The sequence below is a fragment of the Trachypithecus francoisi genome, unplaced genomic scaffold (genome assembly GCF_009764315.1).
Source record: "Trachypithecus francoisi isolate TF-2019V2 unplaced genomic scaffold, Tfra_2.0 Lachesis_group19, whole genome shotgun sequence".
NCBI classification, from domain to species: Eukaryota; Metazoa; Chordata; class Mammalia; order Primates; family Cercopithecidae; genus Trachypithecus; species Trachypithecus francoisi.
The window spans coordinates 29611465-29636960 of NW_022681464.1; the positions used below are offsets into that span (position 1 = coordinate 29611465).

At 38.2% G+C, this 25496-nt stretch overlaps 1 protein-coding gene and 1 pseudogene across 2 annotated transcripts in view; one reads left to right on the forward strand and one right to left on the reverse strand.

Annotated features, from left to right (window-relative positions):
* The window catches only part of TAF4B (TATA-box binding protein associated factor 4b), a 158072-nt gene that overhangs the window by 83437 nt on the left and 49139 nt on the right, over nucleotides 1-25496 (reverse strand). For both annotated transcript variants that reach the window (XM_033178079.1, XM_033178080.1), the window contains exons 6-9: nucleotides 23555-23644; nucleotides 18816-19433; nucleotides 12295-12430; nucleotides 11141-11246 (exon numbers count right to left, since the gene is read on the reverse strand). In XM_033178079.1, coding sequence (XP_033033970.1) covers nucleotides 11141-11246; nucleotides 12295-12430; nucleotides 18816-19433; nucleotides 23555-23644 — 950 coding nt within the window. The remainder of the gene's footprint in view (nucleotides 1-11140; nucleotides 11247-12294; nucleotides 12431-18815; nucleotides 19434-23554; nucleotides 23645-25496) is intronic.
* LOC117064301 lies at nucleotides 4901-4974 on the forward strand (annotated as a pseudogene).

A 25496-nucleotide genomic window follows, 5' to 3' on the forward strand; every position in this document is an offset into this window, starting at 1 on the left:
TTTTTACTTCTAAAAGTCTTATTTGGTTCTTTTTCAAGTATTTGCAGTTATTTTTTAAAATAAATTGCTTCTTGCGCCTTTTTGAGATTCCGTATTTTATTTTTAAATACTTTATACTAGGCCGGGCGCGGTGGCTCACGCCTGTAATCCTAGCACTTTTGGAGGCCGAGACGGGCGGATCATGAGGTCAGGAGATCGAGACCATCCTGGCTAACACAGTGAAAACCCGTCTCTACTAAAAATACAAAAAACTAGCCGGACGTAGTGGCGGGCGCCTGTAGTCCTGTCTACTCGGGAGGCTGAGGCAGGAGAATGGCGAGAACCCGGGAGGCGGAGCTTGCAGTGAGCCGAGATCGTGCCGACACACTCCAGCCTGGGCGACTGAACAAGACTCCGCCTCAAAAACACAATACGAAACAAAACAAAACTTTATACTAGTTTTTAACACTTATTATTTCATCATCCTATGTTTGAAGTCACTGGAATTCCAAATGTATTAATGTTTCCCTGTAGCTTGACTCAAGGATACTTCCTTGCATGTTTATCTTTAAATGTGAACATATATTTTATATGAACACCCAAAAACAATGGAATAACATCTTCAAAGCAAAAAGACAAAACAGTCAACCTATAATTCTAATCTCAATCTTGACACTGTCTATATAAATAATCTAAAATCATCTAGAAATTATTAGAAATAGTAACAAAGCTATTGGTATATGATTTTTTAAAGTCCTGAATTTCTCTATGCTAATAAAAGAAAAGGCAGTTACCAAAAATATAATACCAACAAAAAAGATAAGGTATCTAGGAATAAACCTAACAGATAAATGCAACAAATCATGCAGAATCTCTATAAAAAGATTATTTTTTGAAAGATATTTAAAAGGGTATATATAATGAAGATATAAATCATGTTCATAGAAGGATCCAAATTATAATAAATCAGCTGGAAGACAGTGGGCCTATGGACTCAGGCCATGCCAATTCAAATTCTAACAGATTACTGGTGGAATTTAAAAAGTTGATTGTTAAATGTATAGGGAATAGCAAAAGCTCAAGTAGAGCCAAGGAAATCAAGAGAGGGAGAAGGGAGTATGAAAGTGGAGGAAGAAAAGGAAATAAAAGAGAAGGAGAAGTAGGTAGAAAATATGCATTACCAAATATAAAACTTCTTTTGAAATTATAGTAAACTAACTGTATGCTACAGGAAATTTTAAAATTAGCCAATAAAATGAAATAGAGATAAAAAATAACTATTGATTAGAGGCATTTACAAAAAAGAAAGATAAAAAAAAGAGAAGACCCATATGTATATGACATAGGAGACATTACAGATCACTAAGGAAGGACAAATTGTTCAATAATGCTGCTGGAACGAGTGGTTTCCTACATGGGGAAAAGTGAATTAGGATCCCTAAACCTCCAAACCATAGGAAAAAACAAAAACCAAAGTTTAACTCTTGAAGACAAAAAGATATTCAAATAGGCTGAGCATGATGGCTCACACCTGTAATCCCAGCACTCTGGGAGGATGAGGCAGGAGGATTACTTGAGGCCACCAGTTCGAGACCAGCCTGGACAACAAAGCAAGATCCCCATCTCTACAAAAAAATTTAAAAACTAGCCGATTGTTGTGGCGTGTACCTGTTGTCTTAGCTACTCTGGAGGCTTGCTTGAGCCCAGGAATTTGAGGCTGCAGTGAGGCATGATAGTGCCGCTCAATGTACTCCAGCCTAGGTGACAGAGATCATTTCTCAAAAAAAAAAGAAAATTAATATGAGACTTCAAACCTTTTAGAAGACAATATAGGAGACTATCTTTGTGATCTCCAGAAGGATCTCTTAAATAAGGCATAAGTATTAATCATAAAAGAAACTGCCAAATTCAACAACTTTAAAATTAAGAATTTCTGCTCATCAAAATATACTGTAAAAGAAAGTAAATTGCAAAACACTAACTCTAGTAGATATTTGTAACATAAAAAAGTATAAAGAATTACAAAAGGACTTCTGCTTCTGTTACAGACCATTACTCATATCAGACAATTGTTTTGAGGACAAGAAACTAATAAAGCCAGAACAATTTTAAGTTTATTTGAAGGCATCAGAGAGCTGCCAAGGGAGCCAGGTCTTGAGGGACGACAGCCCTGAGAGAAGACAACCTCACTGAAGTAACCCCAATTTTCTCCATGTTGTTTTTCCTCTAGACACATGCTGATTCTTGATGTGGAACAAGACACTAAGAAGCCACAGAGACAGCAGCTGCTAAGAGGCAGAAAAGCCAACAGAGCATTAGGCAATCTCATGAGGAGAGAGAGACAGGAAGTTGAGGTCCAAGGCTTCCAGAACTTGAGGGATGAATAGACCATGATCCTACAAATAAGTGAGGCATTTGCCAATTTTTTTCATACAGATCTGACACTTAATTAAATATTACCAAGTGCAGCAAAGAAACAGGATTAAAAAGGCAGATAACAGAAGCAGAGTCACAGGTAGCCCAAACACTGGAAATATTAAGCATTTGACTTTAAAATAACCACAAGTGGCAGGGTGTGGCAGCTCATGTCTATAATCCCAGCGCTTTGGAAGGCTGAGTCAGGAGGATCACTCAAGACCTGGAGTTCAAGACTGGCCTGGGAGACATAGCAAGACCCCACTTCTACGAAAACTAAAAAAAAAAAAAGGTAGCTAGGCATGGTGGCATGTGCCTGTAGTCCCAGCTACTTAGGAGGCTGAGGCAGGAGCATCACTGGAGCCTAGGAGTTCAAGGCTGCAGTGAGCTATGATTGTGCCACTGTACTTCAGCCTGGGCAACAGAGCAAGACTGTCTCAAAAAAAAAAAAAAAAAAAGCGAAAAACAGAAAAACCACAACAACCAAAGAAAACCACACATGCACACAATAAAATAACTACAGTTAATTGTTCAAGAACATAGAGGCAAAAATAGATAATTATACCACAGGACAATAATCCATTAAAAAAGAAATAATGGTCGTGGATTCTAGTAATACCACAATAGCTTGATCAATAACAATTACAAAATAACAGTTTTTAAAAGACAATTATTTAGAGACTTAATGAAAGCAGGCAGAAAACAGAGGTCAGTCAACCCTTGGATGATGGGTACAATAATGGGTAAACTTTGTGAGTTTATTATGTCTTTTGGTCTAAAAGCACTCCCTAGTCTATGCGCCACATGACTAGTGGCTTGAGATGCCCCGATAACAGAGCTTCAAATACATAATATAAAAATCGACAGAACTAAAGGAAAAACAAGCAAAGAAAAAAAAAATCAGATTTGGAGATTTTAATACCCACTCTAAGTAAGTGATGGAAACAGTCTGAAAACTAAAACCAAAAAATAAAAGCCCAGGATATAGAAGATGTGAACACTGTCACCCACCTTCACCAAACTGATGTAGACAACAAAAAACTACTTCCCCAAACTGAATAATATATATTTTCTCCCAAGTGCTCATGAGATATTAATCAAAATTAGACACACTGAGGAGTCTCAATAAATTTAATAAAATTGAAATTATATGTTCAAGAGTATGTTCTCTGATCACAAAACTACATTAGAAAACAAACAAAATATTCCAGAAAAGCACCAAATATTTGTACCAGTAAATTAAAAAAAAGAAAACTATCTTGACATGAATAGAAAGCCAAAAAAAAAAAAAAAATCCTATTATCAGTTGGGTGCTAAATCAGTATTTAGGGAGAAATTGATAGGATTTTTTGTTGTTGTTGTTTTTTATCTTGTAGCCTCAGCACAAATGAGGAAATGTATAATTTTAAATGCTTACATTAATAATAGTAAATGCTTACATTAGAAAACAAGCCAGGCATGGTGACTCATGCCTATAATCCCAGCACTTGGGGAGGCCAAGGCGGGAGGACTGCTTGGGCCCAAGAGTTCAAGACCAGCATGGGCAACATAGTGAAACCTCATCGTCACAAAAAAATAAAAATTAAAAAAAATTAGCCGGGCATGGTGATGCGCACCTGTAGTCCCAGCTGCTCATGTGGCTGAGCCGGGAAGATGGCTTGAGCCCAGGAGTTTGAGGTGACGGTAGCCATGATTGTGCTACTGCACTCTAATCTGGGCAACAGAGTGAGACTCTGTCTCAACAACAAAAAAATTAACAAAACTGATAAAAGCCTACTAATGAAAAGAGGGAGACTACATATTTTATAGACATTAAAAGGATAAAGAAATAAAATTAACAATTTCATGCCTGAAAAAGTCAACTACAAAAATAAAATCCTTGAAAAATGCACACACTATACTACCATTAAAGCATCTATACACATTCCAAAGAAAAGTATTAGGAACAATTTCTTGCTGATAAATCTGAAAATCAAGATGAAATGTACAAAAACTTTAAAAAAATACAACTTCATGAAACGGGCATTAAGATGAAATAGAAAATCTAAATACCTCTCTATCTATCAATGAAAAGACTTTGTTGAAAAACATTCTCCCAAAGAAAACAACAGACCTATCTAGTTCCAATGGTAAATTCATTCATACATTTAAGGAAGAAATCATGTCAATTCTACACAAAAGCTCAAAACAAAGGAGGGGGAAGGACTTTATTACTCATTTTTTTTAAGCCAATATAATCACAGATACCAAATCCTGGCAAACACACTGTAAGAACAAAAAACTATAGACCAAATCCCTCATGAATATCAACACAAAACCCTTACAAAACATTAATCAATGCAGCAATAAATAAAAAGGCCAATACCCCAGGAATGCAAGAACATTCAAAAATTTAAAAATCAGTGTAATTCACAATCCTAGAATAATAAGAAAAATCAATGACCACCTTAAATAGATGCAGAAAAAGCTCACGACAAAAACACTCAGTTTAAAAACAGGCAATAGGAAGACTACACTTTCAGGGATCATTTCTATAGTTCTTTACTAGAGAAGTTTCTCTGAACACGTAGAGCACTGTGTCCTAAAAAAAAAAAAAAAAAAAAAGGCTGGGCACGGTGGCTCAGGCCTATAATCCCAGCACTTTGGGAAGCCGAGGCAGGCAGATCACCTGAGGTCAGGAGTTCGAGACCAGCCTGACCAACACGGAGAAACCCCGTTGTCTCTACTAAAAATACAAAATTAGCTGCACATGGTGGCACATGCCTGTAATCCTAGCTACTCGGGAGGCTGAGACAGGAGAATCGCTTGAACCCAGGAGGTGGAGGTTGCGGTGAGCCCAAGATCGCGCCATTGCACTCCGGGCTGGGCAACAAGAGGAAAACTCCGTCTTAAAAAAAATAAAAAATAAAAAATAAAGGCAATAGGCTGGGCATGGTGGCTCATGCCTGTAATCCCAGCACTTTGGGAGGCTGAGGTGGGAGGATCTCATGAGGCCAGGAGTTCAAGATCAGCCTGGGAAACATAGTGAAATCCCTGTCTCTACAAAACATGGAAATAAAAAAAAAAACTACTTGGGCATGGTAATGTACACCTGTAGTCCTAGCTACTTGAGAGCCTGAGGCAGGTGGGTCGCTTAAGCTCAGGAGTCTGAGGCTGCACTGAGCTAGGATTGCACCTCTGCACCCCAGCCTAGGCAACAGAGTAAGACCTTGTTTCTTAAAATAAAACAAAAACAGGCCAGGCACAGTGGCTCACGCCTATAATCCCAACACTTCGGGAGGCCGAGAAGGGTGGATCACGAGGTCAGGAGATCGAGACCATCCTGGCTAACATGGTGAAAACCCGTCTCTACTAAAAATACAAAAACAAAATTAGCCGAGTGTGGTGGCGGGTGCCTGTAGTTCCAGCTGCTGGGGAGGCTGAGGTGGTAGAATGGCGTGAACCCGGGAGGTGGAGCTTGCAGTCAGCCAAGATCCTGCCACTGAACTCCAGCCTGGCAGCCTGGCCAACAGAGCAAGACTCATCTCCAAATAAATAAACAAACAAACAGTCAAAATATTTGAACAGATATTTCACAAAAGAAGTTGCATAGATGGGCAGTGAGGACATGCAACATCATTAGTCACTAAGGAAATGCAAATTAAAGTCACAATGAGCTACAACTACATACCAAACCAGAATGGCTAAAATTGCGGGGGGCAGAGACAAAGTAAAACTGCAGTATCAATTGTTAGCAAGGATGTGAAGCAACTAGAACAAAATCTCATACTTTGTTGGTGGGAATGGAAAAATGGTATAACCATTTAGGAAAATAGTGTGGTGGCTTCTCATAGAGTTAAACATGTGCTTATATACCTACCACATGACTCAGCAATTCTGTTCCTATGTATTTATAGAAAAGAAAATCTATATCCATACAAAGATACAGACAGAAGTGTTCCCAGCAAGCTTTATTTATCATTACCAAAAACTGTAAAAAACCCAAATATCCATCCATAGATAAAGTGAAAATTCAGTGCAAACAAAAGCAATATACCTCTATAATATTACCCAGCAATAAAAAATGCAACTATTGATACATACAACATGTTGTATATCTAACACATTATGCTAGCAAAAGAAGCCAGACACAAGAATATGAACTGTATGATGTGTGAAAATTGATGATACGAATTGGGTCACCCATGTCATACCCAACTAAAACAGAGTAGAGAAGCCGGGGGGGGGGGGGGGGGGGGAAGCAAGCAGGGCACAAAACATTGCTCTAGAAATGTAATTCTCTGTGAGTCCAGCTGCTGAAACTGCCTGTTGTAACCTGAGACCAATTTAATCTGCAACTGCTGAGACAACTTGTTGCAACCCTAGAACTATTTTTCCTGCCACCTTCACATGTCAATCAGAGCTGACCAGCTTCCCAGAACCTTAACAGTGCCAATGAATTTTCTCGAACAGCAATTCATGTCATGTCTCTTTTTTAACCTCCAGCCTTCTCTTTGTTCTTCGGACATACCAGAGACTATCTGGTCTGTGTGTATGCTTTGAACTGCAATTCTTTCTTACCAAATAAAATGTTAAATTTAGAGATTCACTTCTACATTTTTTTAAAAAAATGAGACATGAGTCTCGCTCTGGAGTGCAGTGGCACAATCTCAGCTCACTGCAATCTCCCAGGGTTCAACTGATTCTCCTGTCTCAGCATCCCAAGTATCTGAGACTACAGACGTGCACCACCATACCCTGCTAATTTTTGTATTGTTAGTAGAGACAGAGTTTCACCCTGTTAGCCAGGCTGGTCTCGAACTCCTGACATCAAGTGATCCACCTGCCTCGGCCTCCCAAAGTGCTGGGATTACAGGCATGAGCCATTGTGCCCAGCCTACCTCTACATTTTTAATTTGACTTTGACAGATGCCACTTACGCAAAACTCTAGAAGGACAAATCCAAATCCAATCTACAATGATAGAAAGCAGATCAACAGTTGTCCAGAATCTGAGGTGTAATGTGGGGACTGGGTGATAAGGAGTGCAAAGGAACCTTTCTGGGGTATTGAAAATATTCCATGTATCCTGACAGTGATAGTTGGTACATGGGTTTAGCTTTATGTCGCATCATTAAACTGGAATATGATGATGATTGCCTAGATTACTGTCTTCCAGAATACTCAAACTCCAAACTATAAAGGAAAAAAAACAACAAATCCCATGCAAACTTTTTCGTTTTCTCAATCTCATCTCCCCCTCCCCACCCCCGGCCCCCCAACCCCGTGCCTCAAGGCTTGCTATAGGCAAAAAGAGATGGGAAAAAAAAAAAACTGCAGAAAACAGAGACAGAGCAGACGCAGTGGTGGGCATAAGACTAAATACATTCCAAGTTAGAAAATGCTAAAAAGGTGTTCCCATAAATCAAAGCATGACTACATGCAATTTAAATTGGCAGACTGAAATGTGTAGATTCTTGGAAGGAATAAAAGGCAAAAAGGAGACGGAGAAGCACCATTTGGAAGTGGAGAAAATGCAAAAGGGGAAAATTTAGACTGCTGCAACACAACAAAGGACCAAACAGGTTTCCCAGGGCAAACAGATACAAACAAAACTCTAATAAAAGAGGCATTGAAGAAAGGTGGAAAAACAAGGGAAAAACTGACATAAATAAAGGGTATAAAAAGGGTCAGGGACAAAGTAATGGGAATGAAAGAGAGGCAAAAGGACTAAAATGCATACTATTACAGTCCCTGAAAAAATACACACACACAAAATCGTGAACAAGAACTAATATTTAAACTATAATCCAAGAACGCTTTCCAAAAATTACAAAAGACCGGAATCTACATACTGAAAGGGCCGAACAGGAATTGAGGAACCACCACCTTCACCACATATCCTAGTGCAAAACTATGAGATTTCAAAAATAAAAAATCCCGAAGTTCTTCAGACAAAAAGATCAAATAAGAACAAGACAATGGTGAGGCAACATTTAAAAAAAATGTAATACAGAAAGTGTTGATTTCACAGCCAGCCACGCTGTCCTTCAAGTATCAAAGACACTGAAAAATAGTTTTAACATACAACAATTTAGGACAGGGGTCCCCAGAAACTGGACTGCACAGGACGAGGTGAGAGGTGCACAAGCAAGCATTACTGCCTGAGCCCCACCTCCTGTCAGATCAGTGGCAGCATCAGATTCTCATAGGAGCACAAACCTACTGTGAACTGCACATATGAGAGATCTAGACTGTGTGCTCCTTATGAGAATCTAATGCCTGATGATCTGAAGTGGAATAGTTTCATCTTGAAACTATCCCCGCCACCTCAATCCTGGTCTGTGGAAAAAATTGACTTCCATGAAATCAGTCCCTGGTGCCAAAAACGTTAGGGACTAATAACTTAGGGAATTCTACACCTATGAGCCTTTTCTGAGGAATTTACCACCAGACGAACTTCATTCAAGTTCAACCAAGAGATGACAGAACATGTCAGAAAAAAAGACCGAAGGTGAACATTTTAACATATGTATATAAAAGTAGACCTACAAATAAAATGTACATAGGGATGAGGAAGGAAGATTAAGGTACAAATTTTATACAAATGTTATATTGAAATACATACACATTATGCAATTAATATATATATTAATATATACATATATATAATATATATTATATATATTTAAGATCCAAGTGTTTGAAAGATAAACAATTTGGAAATATTTTCCTTGTGGCATGTTTATTCATTTCCTTGACAGTGTCTTTCACAGAACAAAAGTTTTTTAATTTTCTGAATTCCAGTTCATTAATTTTTCCTCTTGTAGATCGCTCTTTTCATGTGTTATCTAAGAAATGTGTGTAACCCAAGGTTACAAAGATTTTTCTCCTACGCTTTGTTTCAGAAGATCTCCAGTTTCAGGCTTGCCCTTTCTCTTAATCGTCATCCTTTAATTCCCATCTATTACCTATATAAAAACTATTGTGTACATGTTCTATTTTCTCTGCTTTCCCCCACTTTAACTGCATAATTTCTATATATACAAATGCTATATTTGTATATATACACAAATATATTTTTAATATAAATATTCATATAAAATATATTATACAAATATATATACATATATATAATATATATTATATATATTTAAGATCCAAGTGTTTGAAAGATAAACAATTTGGAAATATTTTCCTTGTGGCATGTTTATTCATTTCCTTGACAGTGTCTTTCACAGAACAAAAGTTTTTTAATTTTCTGAATTCCAGTTCATTAATTTTTCCTCTTGTAGATCGCTCTTTTCATGTGTTATCTAAGAAATGTGTGTAACCCAAGGTTACAAAGATTTTTCTCCTACGCTTGTTTCAGAAGATCTCCAGTTTCAGGCTTGCCCTTTCTCTTAATCGTCATCCTTTAATTCCCATCTATTACCTATATAAAAACTATTGTGTACATGTTCTATTTTCTCTGCTTTCCCCCACTTTAACTGCATAATTTCTATATATACAAATGCTATATTTGTATATATACACAAATATATTTTTAATATAAATATTCATATAAAATATATTATACAAATATATATACATGTTATATGTTTGTATATATTTTTTCATATATTATATATATAAAAATGTAAAAGGGAATGTATATAAAAATTTGCTTTATATATTGTATATATAAAATATATATACTATATATTTTATTGTATATAATTGTATATATTGTATATAAAATATATATACAAATATAACATTTGTATAACATTTGTTTATACATATATAAACTCTTAAAAACTCTTGATCATAAGAAACCAATGCAAGAAACAAAAATGGGCCAAAAATGTAAACACACACTTCTCCAAAGATATATAAACAACAAATAAGCACAAAAGCAGATGATCAACATCTTTAGCCATTAGAAAAATGCAAACTAAAACCACAATAATAACCACTTATACACCTATTAAAATGGATTTAAAAAAATCAAAAGAACTGAGAATTACCAAATGCTCACAAAGTTGGACAGCAACTGGAACTCTCATCATCAATGACAGAAATGCAAAATGACACAGTCATTTTGATAAAGAATTTGGTAATTTCCTTACCAAAGTTTACACTTATCCAATGACTCATCAGTCATATTTCTAGATAGCAAAAGCATATGTTCACGCAAAATTCTGTACGTGAAGCTTTATTATATTATCATCAGAAAAACTGGAAACCACCCAAATGTCCATCAATAGCAAAAAAGATCAACAAATTTAATTTCATAAAATAAAATGCTTCTCGGCAATGCAAAAAAAACCTTCGTCTAATATTCAAAATGACACAGATGATCTAAAAAAACATGCTGAGTTTAAAAGTCTAATGCAAAAGGGTACATGATAACGTAAAACTTTATGTGAACTTTATGTGAAGTTCAAGAATAGACAAAAATGATCTATCGTGATGGACATAAGAACAGTAGCTGCCAGAAGCAAGGGATAAGGGTAATTGATTTCAAAGTTGCATAAAGGTGATGAATATGTTCAGTATCTTGATCGGCATGATGATTACACAGGTATATATATTTGACAGAATTCACTGAGCTATACATTTAATAGTTGTGCACTTTATTGTTTATAAATTATACTCAATAAAATGCTGTTCGCTTTGTAAAAAGGCATCAGTACATCTATTTTATTAAGGTATTATTTTGTCATCTCTCCTTTTTTAAAAAAATATTACTTCCTTAAACCAAATTTAACTATTTATTTTCTTACCGGAAGCATGATGTTCCATTCTCTTTGATTTTATTTTTCTGAGTAGGAGATGCTTGAAGCGACAGAATTTTATTTCCAGGCAGAGTAATTTGCTTTAGAATGGAAGCTATAAAAACAAAACAAGAAAAAAATAGAATACAAAAAAGCAATCATGTCACATTAGGAAAAATCCAGGATAACAGTTTTTAATATATATAGAATAATCAAAGAAAATTCCAAGTTTCCCTAGAACTATGCTTAAATTCAAACATGACAATGAATTTATTCCCTGAATAAGAAATAATCGTATAAAATAAGAACCTTTCCATTTCTTTTTAGATAGTCTACGGAATTAGCAGTATTACAAAAATATCATGAAGTAAAAGGCATCTGAAACATGTTAATAATACATTGCTTATATTGGTGTATTTTAAAAATACATAAAGCTCTACCTGACATTGGTAAGACGGATTTCCCAGTCTACCTGACTTGGGTAAGACTGATTTCCATACATATGTATGCATGTACATGCATACAAGTATGTATGTAGAGAAAGAACTACATTTTAAGAAGAAATATTCTATAGCAAATTTTATAAGTTAAATAAGTCCTTATTTACTAATAGATTGTTTTATCAAATTACAGAATACCATGAATAGCTGTTTTTTTAAATTCCAAAACAACATATAACCCTAAAAAGTTTACATGTATGTAAAAAGAAATGTCATCATAGCTGGGCGCAGTGGCTCACGCCTGTAATCCCAGCACTTTGGGAGGCCAAGGTTGGTGCATCGACCACTTGAGATCAGGAGTTTGAGACCAGCTTGGCCAACCTGGTAAAACCCAGTCTCTACTAAAACTACAAAAATTAGCCAGCTGTGGTGGTGCACGCATGTAATCCCAGCTACTCAAGAGGCTGAGAACACGATAACTGATTAAACGCAGGAGGTGGAGGTTCACTGAGCTGAGATTGTGCCACTGTACTCCAGCCTGGGCAACAGAGCAAGACTCTGTCAGGGGAGAGAAATCTAATCATTATGTTTCTGTTTTCTTTCAATAGGTGCCAACTTTAAAAGACCAAGCCTCTCTTCACTTAACACAGCAACAAAAAAGTTATACAAAACCCCTCTACGTTCTAACCCAGCATGATGGGACTAAGATGGATCAGCATCTACCTGGAAGAAACTGACTGGTAGGTATTATGGTATTCACTGGCATCGTCTTCTGTCCACATTTCTGAATGGTCAATGCTGAGGAATGTGAAAGTGTGGTCACTTGTTTTTCATTGCCTCCTGAAGGCTGCTGAACTACCTGAAACAATGAGAACTATCAATACGGTCGTTCAACTTAAGGCTTTAGAAAATGGTAAGATTTCAGTTTTAAACAACAGACTGTGTTCATCCAGCCATAAATATACCTTTATATTAACATAACAAGAATGCCTACTTTAAATTTGTACGAAGCAAAATTATCTTGTTCACAAGTAAAAAACATTACTATTTCACATACATTATTTTTAGAATGGAATTTAAAATTTTATTTCACCATGCTCAATTTAAATCTCTCTATAAATCTATTTCCAATTGTTAATTACAGTGAAAAATTTAAAGCATATATATAAAAATAGACAGGATAAAACAAAACCACCTATACCACTACCCAGCTTCAACAATGATTAATTCTTGATCAATCTTGTTTCCATCTACACCCCTACCCACTTCCCTGCCACCCTCAATTATTTTAAGGCAAATCTCAGATATATCGCTTTATCCACAAATATTTCAAAATACATCTTTAAAAGATAAGGACTTTTTATGTGCCATTTTAACAAAGTATTTTCTTTTCTTTTTTTTTTTTTTTTGAGACAGAATATTACTCTGTCACCCAGGCTGCAGTGCAGTGGCACCATCTTGGCTCACTGCAAACCTCTGCCTCCCAGGTTCAAGTGATTCTCATGCCTCAGCCTCCTGAGTAGCTGGGATTACAGGCATGTGCCACCATGCCTGGCTAATTTTTGTATTTTTAGTAGAGACTAGGTTTCACTATGTTAGCCAGGCTGGTCTCGAACTCCTGACCTCAAGCGATCCGCCCACCTGAGCCTCCCAAAGTGCTGGGATTACAGGTATAATCCCAGCGGGGATCACACAGGGCGTGAGCCAGCGCACCTAGACTAAATTATTTTCTTAAACCATCGCTTGAAAGCAGGAGGCGGAGGCTGCAGTGAGCCAAGATTGCACCACTGCACCCCAGCCTGGGTGACACAGTGAGACCCTGTCTCAAAAAAACAAGACAAAACAAAACAGGTAGAAAAACAGTCATCATGTATTTGAGCCAGCTGTTGATGGTGAACTTAGACTCATAAATGGCAAATATAAATGTGCCATGGTCTTGCCAAAAGACAGAGTTCTAAACAGAATTTTTGGAGTTCAATTTATTCAACTTATGTGTATTACTTTTAAAAAGTAACAAGAAACACAACATGTCCTGGTAAGTAATCATACAGCAACTAATGCCCCCAGAGAAGAAATATTAGTCAGAATAATTCAATTGCCTTTATTCTTTGAGAATAGACAAGAACTCTTTTAAAAATGATACATTTCAATGAAGCTGAGATCATATTTATGTACTGTAGTTCTAAGGATCAGGCTTAAATTCTACAAAGTAATATACAGGTACTATTTTATGCATTCAGACTGAAACTCAAGAGAAACACTCCCAGCTTATTTTCTGGTTATCTGCTCTGTCCTCCTTGATGCTCCTTATTAGGTATTCCTGTCAGTATTTTAATTACGAAAGACAGTAATATTCAAAAATTGTTTACCAGTGTGAAAGTTGTCAGACTCAAAATGAAGTCACTTGTGTTTGAAAGAAAACAAAAAACAAAACTCTAACAAATAGAGCTAGGGAAGGAAGACTAAGAAGAGAGGGTTCTCATGCTTGTATGCCTAATCACAAAAACTATCCCAATAGACTGCCAAAACCACAATCTTGCACAAAGGCCACAGCAACGGTACACAAAAAATACTTCTGCAAGGACATCATCTGCTCAGCAACTGCCTATTTAAACCTGGACTGGTGTCACCCTTGTTACTGAGCTTTGTAGTCAAGGATAATCATTTCAAAACAACTATGTAATTCTTCTCATTTTTCCTTTTAAAACCTGTCCTCCTTTACTCAGGACGACTGCTTAAGGCCAGGATTTTGAGACCTGACTGGGCAATATAGCAAGACCCTGTCTCTAACCAAAATAAAAAGTTTTTAATTAGCCAGGCATGATGCCATGCACCTGTAGTCCTAGCTACTCAGGAGGCTGAGGAAGGAGGATTGCTTGAGCCCAGGAGATCGAGGCTGCAGAGAGCCACGATGGCATCACTGCACTCCAGGCTAGGCAACAAAATGAAACCCTGAGTCTTTAAAAGTTAAAAATAAAAAAAGCTTTGTCTTCCTTTATCTCCCTGAATACACGCAGTTTACTACGGTACCTGTATTCCAATTGCAATGCTCCATTCCCAATTACATATCCTATTCTTTTAAAGAACCTCTTTGTTATTTAGGCTGACACCAGTTAGTCTTCATATCATTTCTGATGGGGACACAAAAATATAACACAAAGTTTTGAGTTGGGACTTAACAACCTTTGATCCCCATCACTTCTCATCTTAATGACTCTAACACCTGGAACAATATATGTGTCTAGTCTAACAAAAATATGGGAGGCATACTCCTGAACATCTACTAGGAAAAACAAAATGAATGATAATGTAAGAGAATTCATTAATGTTCTTTCAAAGAAAGTACCACATAAAACCACAGTACTAAGCAGATCACTTCAGCTCAGGAGTTCGAGACTAGCCTGGGCAACATGGTGAAACCCTGTCTCTACTAAAAACACAAGAAAATTAGCCAGGTGTGATGGCCTGCTCCTGCAGTCACAGCTAGTCAGGAGGCTGAGGTGGCAAGATCATCTGAGCCCGGAAAGTCAAGACTGCAGTGAGCCATGATCATGCACTCTAACCTGGGTGACAGAAGTGAGACATTGTCTCAAAAACACACACACACACACACACACACACACACACACAAATGAGAAACATTAAAAAGGAATTTTTAAATCTATGATTATTAAAAGAAATGTGTGTATTCTTCAGACCATATGGAGTTAGATGAACCCCAGATTTGATCCAGTGCAGTAATTCTTATATTTTAAATGACCATTTGCTATATTTCTTATAAGCTACAAGGAATATGTTATTTTATAGCAATATGAGTGTTTTTCTCCTCACTTAGAACTAGGATTAAATTGGACTATGGTTTATAATGGATTCACTGATGGTATTCCTTAATTAACTTTCAAACTTGAGTAATATTAATTTTCTAACTTAGTTTATTTGAAAGAATGCCCTAGTTCAATCCTCTCAATGGCATTACCATATAGAATGGTTTATGTTGTTTTGCTCCAGGTAAATTTGTTGTGAAATAAATTACAATCCATCTTCAGTGTCTGGCCACTTGGGCTCTTGCCACTTTAAATAGGTAGGTGTAAATACTAACATCAAATTTACTGGCTAAACTTGAAACAAAGGACAGACAAGAAAGCAGAATTCACAGGGAAAATTAAATTATTAAAAATGAAGGTAGGGTAGGAAGTAAAAAAAACCCTAAAATTTACCATCAGATTTTTTTGCATTATTTCTTTACTGAAATGATTTATAACGTATAACAAGTGAGGCCGGGTGCGGTGGCTCAAGCCTGTAATCCCAGCACTTTGGGAGGCCGAGACGGGCGGATCACGAGGTCAGGAGATCGAGACCATCCTGGCTAACACGGTGAAACCCCGTCTCTACTAAAAAATACAAAAAAACTAGCCGGGCGAGGTGGTGGGTGCCTGTAGTCCCAGCTACTCGGGAGGCTGAGGCAGGAGAATGGCGTAAACCCGGGAGGCGGAGCTTGCAGTGAGCCAAGATCCGGTCACTGCACTCCAGCCTGGGCGACAGAGCGAGACTCCGTCTCAAAAAAAAAAAAAAAAAAAAATGTATAACAAGTCAAACCTACAAACAAAAATGCTGTCAAGATATTATCACGAGACAGCTCCTGCTTCAGGACATTCCAGAAACCTAGAAGTTCTAAGAGCACCATACCCTAATGGAAAGATCATCTGGGTTCTAGTCTGAGATCCATTACTCGACTGTTTTTTGTTTTGTTTTGCTTTTGTTTTTTTTGAGACAGAGTTTCGCTGTTGTAACCCAGGCTGGAGTGCTGTGGCACGATCTCGGCTCACTGCAACCTCTGCCCCCCTGGTTCAAGCCGTTCTCCTGCCTCAGCCTCCCGAGTAGCTAGGATTACAGGTGCGTGCCACCACACTCGGCTAATTTTTGTATTTTTAGTAGAGACGGGGCTTCGCTACTAGTAGAGATGTGTTGGGCAGGCTGGTCTCAAACTCCTGACCTCAGGTGATCTGCCCGCCTTGGCCTCCCAAAGTGCTGAGATTACAGGCATGGGCTGTCATGCCCGGCCACTTGACTGTTACTGGATGAGTCGGCTCAGAATTTCTGGATTCTTAGTTTTCTCCCAACCTTTTTATCATAAAATTATTTTAAAATCTATAGCACATAATGACATGCTTTTAAAACTATGTAGCTATAAAGTATTATTTCACCCTAGGGACCTATATGCTATAGATGCTCAATAAAGATTAGCATTGATTCAAGAATCAATTATGACACATAAAGAGGATTTCAATTCTGTTCAGTACTACCAAAAAGAGGCCTTTCATTGGGGCAACTCCTCTATTCCAGTGGTTCTCCAACCTGGCTGACCAGAACAATGTTTAAGAATCATTGCTTCTAAAAATGTTTCATCTCTGAGATTAAATTCAGGCACCCAAGAGAAATCCTGCAAGGCAGTTACATTTCTCCATTTGAAAATGAGATGCAGAGTGGGAAGGGATGAGAAAAGATTAGTGCCCAGGAAATGACCATCACTCTGTCTGCTCAAGAGTTCAACTACTCTCCAATTCTGGTCACGGATCAACCCCTTTCGTTCTATGTCCAAAGCTGCCCTATTGCCTCAGATAACAATCACTCAGATACTTCTTATTCTGATAACACAAACAAGGCTGGAAAGGCTACACAAGAAGCAGAATGAACCAAAACAGAGATTTAAAACACAGCCTCTAATGCAAAGCATTACAAAAGAGAAAAAGGACATTCACCAAAAGAACAGCAAGCTCTGTTATCATAGAAGATAGGGAAGAACTTTACTGAAAACATTATGATTTTTAATTAATGCACCATGTAGTATCCCCCATGAGTTAACAATACTTTCATAGTTTTTTGGTAAAACTTATCTTTTCTTAAATAAAGAAGAACACTCTAAACACTAATCGACAAAGAGTTAAAATTTCCTTCTTTCACCCAAGAACCTCCCAACCTACTAAGTTGAGGAAAAAAACACAACAATCAGACAAAACAAAGGAATATTCTGCAGATATTATGGGCACTTAAAACACTACAATATAATGAACAACCACAAAAAGCTAGAAAAGTATTCTAGATTAAATGAGCCGGGTACAGTGGCTCATGCCTGTAATATCAACACTTTGGGAGGTCGAAGTCGAGAGAATCACTTGAGGCCAAGAGTTTGGGACCAGCCTGGGCAACATGGCAAGACTCTCTCTCTACAAAAAAGTAAAAGTTAAAAGACATTATTGGGACAATTACAGAAATACTGTACCAATATTAATTTCCTGTGTGTGACAATAGGTATGTTGTGGTTATGTTTTACAAAAAAAAAAAACCTTTTAGGAGACACATACACTGTGCATTGTCATAATTTTTGCAACCACTCTCAGATGGTTCAGTAAAGACTTATGTGTTTGTTTAGGCCGGGCGCGGTGGCTCAAGCCTGTAATCCCAGCACTTTGGGAGGCCGAGGCGGGTGGATCACGAGGTCAGGAGATCGAGACCCTCCTGGCTAACACGGTGAAACCCCGTCTCTACTAAAAATACAAAAAACTAGCCGGGCGAGGTGGTGGGCGCCTGTAGTCCCAGCTACTCGGAGGCTGAGGCGGGAGAATGGCGGGAACCCGGGAGGCGGAGCTTGCAGTGAGCCGAGATCGCGCCACTGCACTCCAGCCTGGGCGACACAGCGAAACTCCGTCTCAAAAAAAAAAAGACTTATGTGTTTGCTGCTGGGTGTGGTGGCTCATGCCTGTCAGTAATCCCAGTGCTTTGGGAGGCCAAGGCGGGTGGATCACTTAAGGCCAGGAGTTCAAAACTAGCCTGGCCAACATGGAGAAACTCCATCTCTAACAAAAATACAAAAATTAGCCAGCGTGGTGGTGCACACCGGTAATCCCAGCTACTCAGGAGGATGAGGCATGAGAATTGCCTGAACCTGGGAGGCGAAGGTTACAGTGAGCCAAGATTGTGCCACTGCCACTGCACTCCAGCCTGGGCGACAGAGTGAGACTCTCTCTATCTTAAACAAACAAACAAAGACTTACATGTGTGTTTATGGGTGTGAGTAGAAAGAGGAAAACAAAGCAAATAAGGTAAAAAAAAAAAAAAAAAAATTTAATTGGTCAAACCTGTAAACAGTATACAGCCTTGCCAGTTTTTTTACTAGTCTTACCAGTTTTCCGAATGTTCAAAATTTTCAAAATAAATAACTGAGGAAGAAACAAAATGTTACTCACTAGTTGCTTGACTTGAACTGCCTGTGGAATCCCAGCTGGTTGTGAAAGGACAGGGCCTGGCTGGGCAAGTTTGATTTGAATTGGAGTCCCAATAACAGGCTTGTCAGATGTGGTCCCAGCAGAAGTAACAACAGGTTTCACAGATGGAAGACAAATAGCTGCACCTGAAGTTTCTCCAAAAGTTACTGCTGGAAGGGACAGTGTTACTGCTGTTCCAGAGACAACTGGCTTTTCAGGTTGCAGTGAGACCGTGGTCACTGTGTTTGGTACAGATGTCACAAGTGGTTTTGAAGTCTGAAGCAAAACAGTTCCAGCTGTTGTTCCTCCTGTTGCAGCAGCTGGGCCCACAGAATGAAGTGTCACAACTCCAGCTTTTGCTCCCACTGGACCAGCAAGTGGGTTCAAAGCTTGCACTGACACAGTTCTGGGTGCTGTTGCTCCAGAAACAATAAAGGACTTTTCAGACTGGCTTGAGGACACTGTTGTTGTCACCACAGGAGAAGTTGTTACTGTTGTAGTACAGGTAGCAATGACCATCTCACTAGAGGTCTGCTGAACACATTGCTGGATGAAGCTCTGGGAGTTAGGCAGAAGTTGTCGTAAGGCAACCACGCTTTTCTGGAAACGTAGAGGAATGGAAAAAAACACTGCTAACAAATCAGCTACTTGTAAAACAAAATGTGGTATTTCATACCTTTACAACTTAAAACCAATCAAAAGTGTATCAAGTATTTCAGTTGAAGACAGCTGGTATCACTTACTTATAGCCTGTCAATATCCAGGATACAATCAATTTGAAGCTCAAAAGTGCTTGTTTTCCAATATGAAATTACTATATCTCAGTATTAAACTTATTTGTATTCCCTCAATATCAATTTGGTACAACATGTATGATACTTTTCTATAATCATCTAAACCCTATAATAGACCATTAATAACTTCAGCATTTGTAAGTTTACTTAAACCACAGCAGAATCTAGGTCTCTTCATTAAGTAACTTTCAAACTTTGGATAGAAATAGGTGCAGTGGCTCATGCCTGTAATCCCAGCACTCTGGGAGTCCAAAGCAAGCAATCACTTGAAGCCAGGAGTTTGAGATCAGCCTAGGCAACATGACAAAACCCCATCTATACAAAATATACAAAAATTAGTCAGGCATGGTGGGGACACACCTGTAGTCCCAGCTACTCGGGAGGTAGAGATTGCAGTGAGCTGAGATCATGCCACCGCACTCCAGCCTGGGTGGCAGAGTAAAACCCCATCCCAAAAAAAAAAAAAAAAGGAAAGGAAGAAATAGTCTTTAAAAGCCTGGGCAACATGGTAAAACCCTGTCTCTACAAAAAACACAAAAACTAGCAGGGCATAGTGGTGCATGCTTGTAGTCCCAGCTACCGCAGGGGCTGAGGCGGGAGGATCACTTGGGCCTGGGAGGTTGAAGTTGCACAGAGCTGTGATCACATGACTATACCCCAGCCTGGGTGACAGAGCAAAACCTCATCTCAAAAAAAAATGTTTTTTAATAAAAACAAAGAAATATCTTTAAATCAAAACAAAATTAAATACAAAGTGAATTTTATGATCTGAAAGAATTGAGCTAGCATACTTTCTTTTTTTTTTTTTTATTGAGACAGAGTCTCACTCTGTTGCCCAGGCTGGAGTGCAGTGGTGCGATCTCAGCTCTCTGCAACCTCTGCCTCCCAAGTTCAAGCGATTCTCCAGCCCCCTGAGTAGCGGGGACTACAGGCACATGCCACCACTGGCTAATTTTTGTATTTTTTAGTAGAGACAATCATGTTGGTCAGGCTGGTCTCCATCTCCTCGCCTCAGGTGATTCGCCAACCTCCCAAAGTGCTGGGATTACAGGTGTGAGTCACCACACCCAGCCAAGCACACTTTCTGACTGTCAGCATCTATCTTTGTATCCTACTTAAAGAGTAAAGGCAGTTCAAACTAAAAACTAGTAGGTTCTGCCTTTTCATCCCTGGAGTTTTCATTTGTTTAGCCAACAGAGATGGAAAGCTAGGACTCTTGTGTCAAACAGCCAAGTTGTGAATGCAAAGGAAAAGTTCTTAAAGGAACTTCAAAGGGCTACTCCATGTGACACATAAATGGTAAGAAAACAAAACAGCCTTATTGGTGACATGGAAAGTTTGAGTGGTGTGGACAGAAGATCAAACCAGCCACAACATTCCCTTAAGCAAAAGTCTAAACCAGAGTATAGCACTAACTCTTCAATTCTATGAAGGCTGAAAAATGAGGAAGCTACAGAAGAAAAGTATGGGAGAGGCTGGCTCATGAGGTTTAAGGAAAGAAACTCTCTTGATAACTAACATAAAAGTGCAAGGTAAAGCTGCAAGTACTGATGCAGAAACTGCAGCAAATCATACAGAAGATCTAGCTAAGATTTTTTTTTTTTTTTTTGAGACGGAGTCTTGCTCTTGTCACCCAGGCTACAGTGCAATGGCACGATCTTGGCTCACTGCAACCTCTGTCTTCCAGGTTCAAGCAATTCTCCTGCCTCGGCCTCCCAAGTAGGTGGGACTATAGGCATGCACTATCATGCCCAGCTAATTTTTTAACTTTTTTCAGTAGAGTCAGGGTTTCTCCATGTTGGCCAGGCTGGTCTCAAACTCCTAACCTCAGGTGATCCGCCCACCTCGGCCTCCTAAAGTGCTGGGATTACAGGCGTGAGCCACCACGCCTGGCCAACAACAGATTTCCAATGGAGACAAAAACAACCTTCTGGCCGGGCGCGGTGGCTCAAGCCTGTAATCCCAGCACTTTGGGAGGCCGAGACGGGCGGATCACGAGGTCAGGAGATCGAGACCATCCTGGCTAACACAGTGAAACCCCGTCTCTACTAAAAATACAAAAACTAGCCGGGCGAGGTGGCGGGCGCCTGTAGTCCCAGCTACTCGGAAGGCTGAGGCAGGAGAATGGCGTAAACCCGGGAGGCGGAGCTTGCAGTGAGCTGAGATCCGGCCACTGCACTCCAGTCCGGGCGACAGAGCGAGACTCCGCCTCAAAAAAAAAAAAAACAACCTTCTATTGAAGGAAGCTAGGTCTTTCATAGCTTTTTGCCGAGGAAAAGTCAACGCATGGCTTCAAGGCTTCAAAGGACAGGCTGACTTTCTTGTTAGGGGCTAATGTAGCTGGTGACTTCAAGTGGAAGCCAATGCTCATTTACTATTCCAAAAATTCTAGGACTCTTAAGAATTATGCTAAATCTACTCTGCCTGTGCTCTATCAATGAACAAAGCATGGATGACAGCACATCTATTCACAGCATGGTTTACTGAATATTTTAAGCCCTCTGTTGAGAACTACTGCTCAGGCGGGGGGCGGGGGGATTCTTTTCAAAATATTACCACTCATTGACAATACACCTCATCACCCGAAAATTCTGATGGAGATGTACAAGGAGATCAATATTGGTTTCCTGTCTGCTAACACATCCATTCTGCAGTCCACATACATCAAGGAGTAATTTTTACTTTCAAGTATTATTTAAGAAATAGATTTTGTAAGACTACAGCTACCACAGACAGTGATTCCTCTGATCAATTTGGGGGCAAAGTCAACTGAAAACTTTCTGGAAAAGATTCACCATTCTAGATGCCATTAAGCATATTTGTGAGTCATGGCAGGAGATCAAAATATCAACACTAACAGGAGTTTATAAGAAGTGGATCCCCATCCTCATGGATGATTTTGAGGGGTTCAGAACTTCAGTGGAGGAAGTCACTGCAGATATGGCAGAAACAGCAAGAGAACCACAGTTAGAAGTGGAACCTGAAGATGTGACCGAATTGCTGCAATCTCATGATAAAACTGGAAGAGATGAGGAGTTGCTTCTTACAGATGAGCAAAGAAAGTGGTTTCTTGAAATGGAAGCTACTCCTAGTCAAATGTTATAAATGTTGTTAGGATGGTAACAAAGGATTTAGAATATGACAACAACTTAGTTAATAAAGCAATGGCAGGGTATGAGAGAACTGACTCCAATTTTGAAAGAAGTTCTGCTGCGTGTGAAATGCTATCAGACAGCACTGCATGCTACAGAGAAATCTTTCGTGAAGGGAAGAATCAACTGATGACACAAATTGCACTGTTGTCTTAATTTAAGACATTGCCACAGCTGGATGTGACCACCTTCAGTGACCACCACCTTGACCAGTCAAAAGCCATCAACATTGAGGTAAGACTCTTTACCATCAAAATATTATAACTTGCTGAAGGTTCAGATGATTGTCAGCACTTTTTAGCAATAAAGTATTTTTTAATTCACCTATGTAATTGTTTTTTCAAATATAATGCTATTATAAACCTAATAAAGCATACCATAAAAAGTTTTATATGCATTTGGAAACCAAAAATTTTATATGACTCACTTTATTGTGATACTAGCTTTCTTATGGTGGTCTGAAACCAAACCTGCAATATCTCTGCGGTATGTCTGTATATTCTTATACAAGCATTAAACAATATAATCACGAACTTATGTTCATGAATAAAATGTTACTTCTCTTTTTTCAAAGTGTTCAAATTAAAAGAATATTATGAATATGCTTTACAGCTTACAAAAACACTTACAAAAAAAAAAAAAAAAAAAACTCAGGTTTCTCCCACACTGTCAGTATCTTCATATTCAACTGCTGTCATATTGAAATAGTCCAGTTTTTAATTATTGTAGAGTAATCTAATCCAAATTATTTCTTCTAAGTGAAACATAACTCTACCTTAAGAAAAGGAACCAGGTGAGGCTGAGGTGAAGACTTAAGTTCAATATACAGTTTCCTAGTAAATTCTTCTGCTTCGATTTTTGCATCCTGAGGGATGGGAGAAACAGAAACAATTTTAAGTCTACAAATATTTTAAAAGAGACAAAGTATATAATTCATGATTGTAGATATAGCAAACTTTTCACAAATGATAAAGTCAATTAAATATAGGCTTTTTTTCATGCCAGTTATGAAATGTGTAAGCATAAATGATAGAGATGTTTATTCATAGAGAATACAATGAAGGGTGATTTTTTTTTCTTTTAAAGATCCCAGGAAGCAAAGAGAGGAGCTGACAGGCCAAGTAATACTACATTATTACAATCTGTTGAGAACAATTAAGAAGTGAAGGCACAGGTGTCTTAAATTTCTTAGGGTAGGGAATAGTAAGTTATTCAGTTTGGAGACCTTGGTGTTTAAGTTCTCTAAAACAATTTGGAAATTAATCTGCTAGTTTGCTGCTGTTCTTTGCACACAAGAGTCAGGGACAACATTTCCAGAATTAGTAGAAATATTTCCAAAATACCTTGATGCCAGTGATAATGTGTAAGATGTAGCTGATTGAATTATCTTATTCTTTTCAAATGTATAAAATATAGTTTTTAAAATTTTGCCTACTAGGACATATTTTATACTTAATAAAGATTGTAATTGTGTGGTGACAGAGAACATCTGGTTTTTTCTTCATGAAGTCATGGAAGGAGCATTCAAGGAAAGGTAACTATGACCTTAGATTTAAAAAAAAAAAAATTCAGCTTTTATTTTAGAATCAGGAGGTATAAGTTTGGGGTACAGGTAGTGTACCAGGTACACTCGTCACCCAGGTAGTGAGCACAGTCATCTGGGAGGTAGTTTTTCAGCCCTCACGCCCCCTCACTCCCACTTTCTAGTAGTTCTCAGTGTCTGTTGTTCTCACCTTTATGTCCATGTGTACTTAATGTTTAGCTCCCACTTATAAGTGACAACATGTAGTATCTGGTTTTCTATTCCTGCATTAATTTGCTTAGGATAATGGCCATTTATGTTGCTACAAAAGACATGATCTTGTTCTTTTTTATGACTGTGTAGTATTCCATGGTGTATATGTACCACTTTTTATTTATCCATCCCACTGTCAATGAACACCTCTGCTGATTCTATGTCTTGGCTGTTCTGAGTAGTGCTGCAATAAACATACAAGGGCATATGTCTTTTTTATAGCATGATTTATTTTCCTTTGGATATATACCCAGTAATGGCATTGCTGGGTCAAATGGTAGTTCTATTTTTAGTTCTTTAAGAAATCTTCATTCAACAATGGCCAAATTAATTTACATTCCCACCAACAGCGTATAAGTGTTCGCTTTTCTCCACAGCCCCACCAGCATGTTTTTTCACTTCTTAATAACAGCCATTTTGACTAGCATGAGATGGTATCTCATTGTGATTCTGATTTGCATTTCTCTGATGATTAGTGATGATGAGCATCTTTTCATGTTTGTTGGCTGCTTGTATGTCTTCTTTTCAGAAGTGTCTGTTCATGTCCTTTACCCATTTTTTAATGGGGTTGTTTTTCTCTTGTTGATTTTTGTTTAAGTTCCTGATTTTTTCTGTATATTAGACCTTTGTCAGATACATAGTTCGCAAATATTTTCTTCCATTCTGTAGGTGGTCTGTTTACTATGTTGATAGTATCTTCTGCTGTGCAGAAGCTCTTAGTTTAGTTAGGTTCCACTTGTCATTTTTTGTTTTTGTTGCAACTTCTTTTGGAGAGTTAGCCATAAATCCTTTGCCAAGGCCAATGTCAGAAAGGGTATTTCCTGGGTTTTCTTCTAGGACTTTTACAATTTGAGGTCTTACATTTAAATCTTTAATCCATCTCAAGTTAATTTTTATATATGGTGAAAAGTAGGGGTCCAGT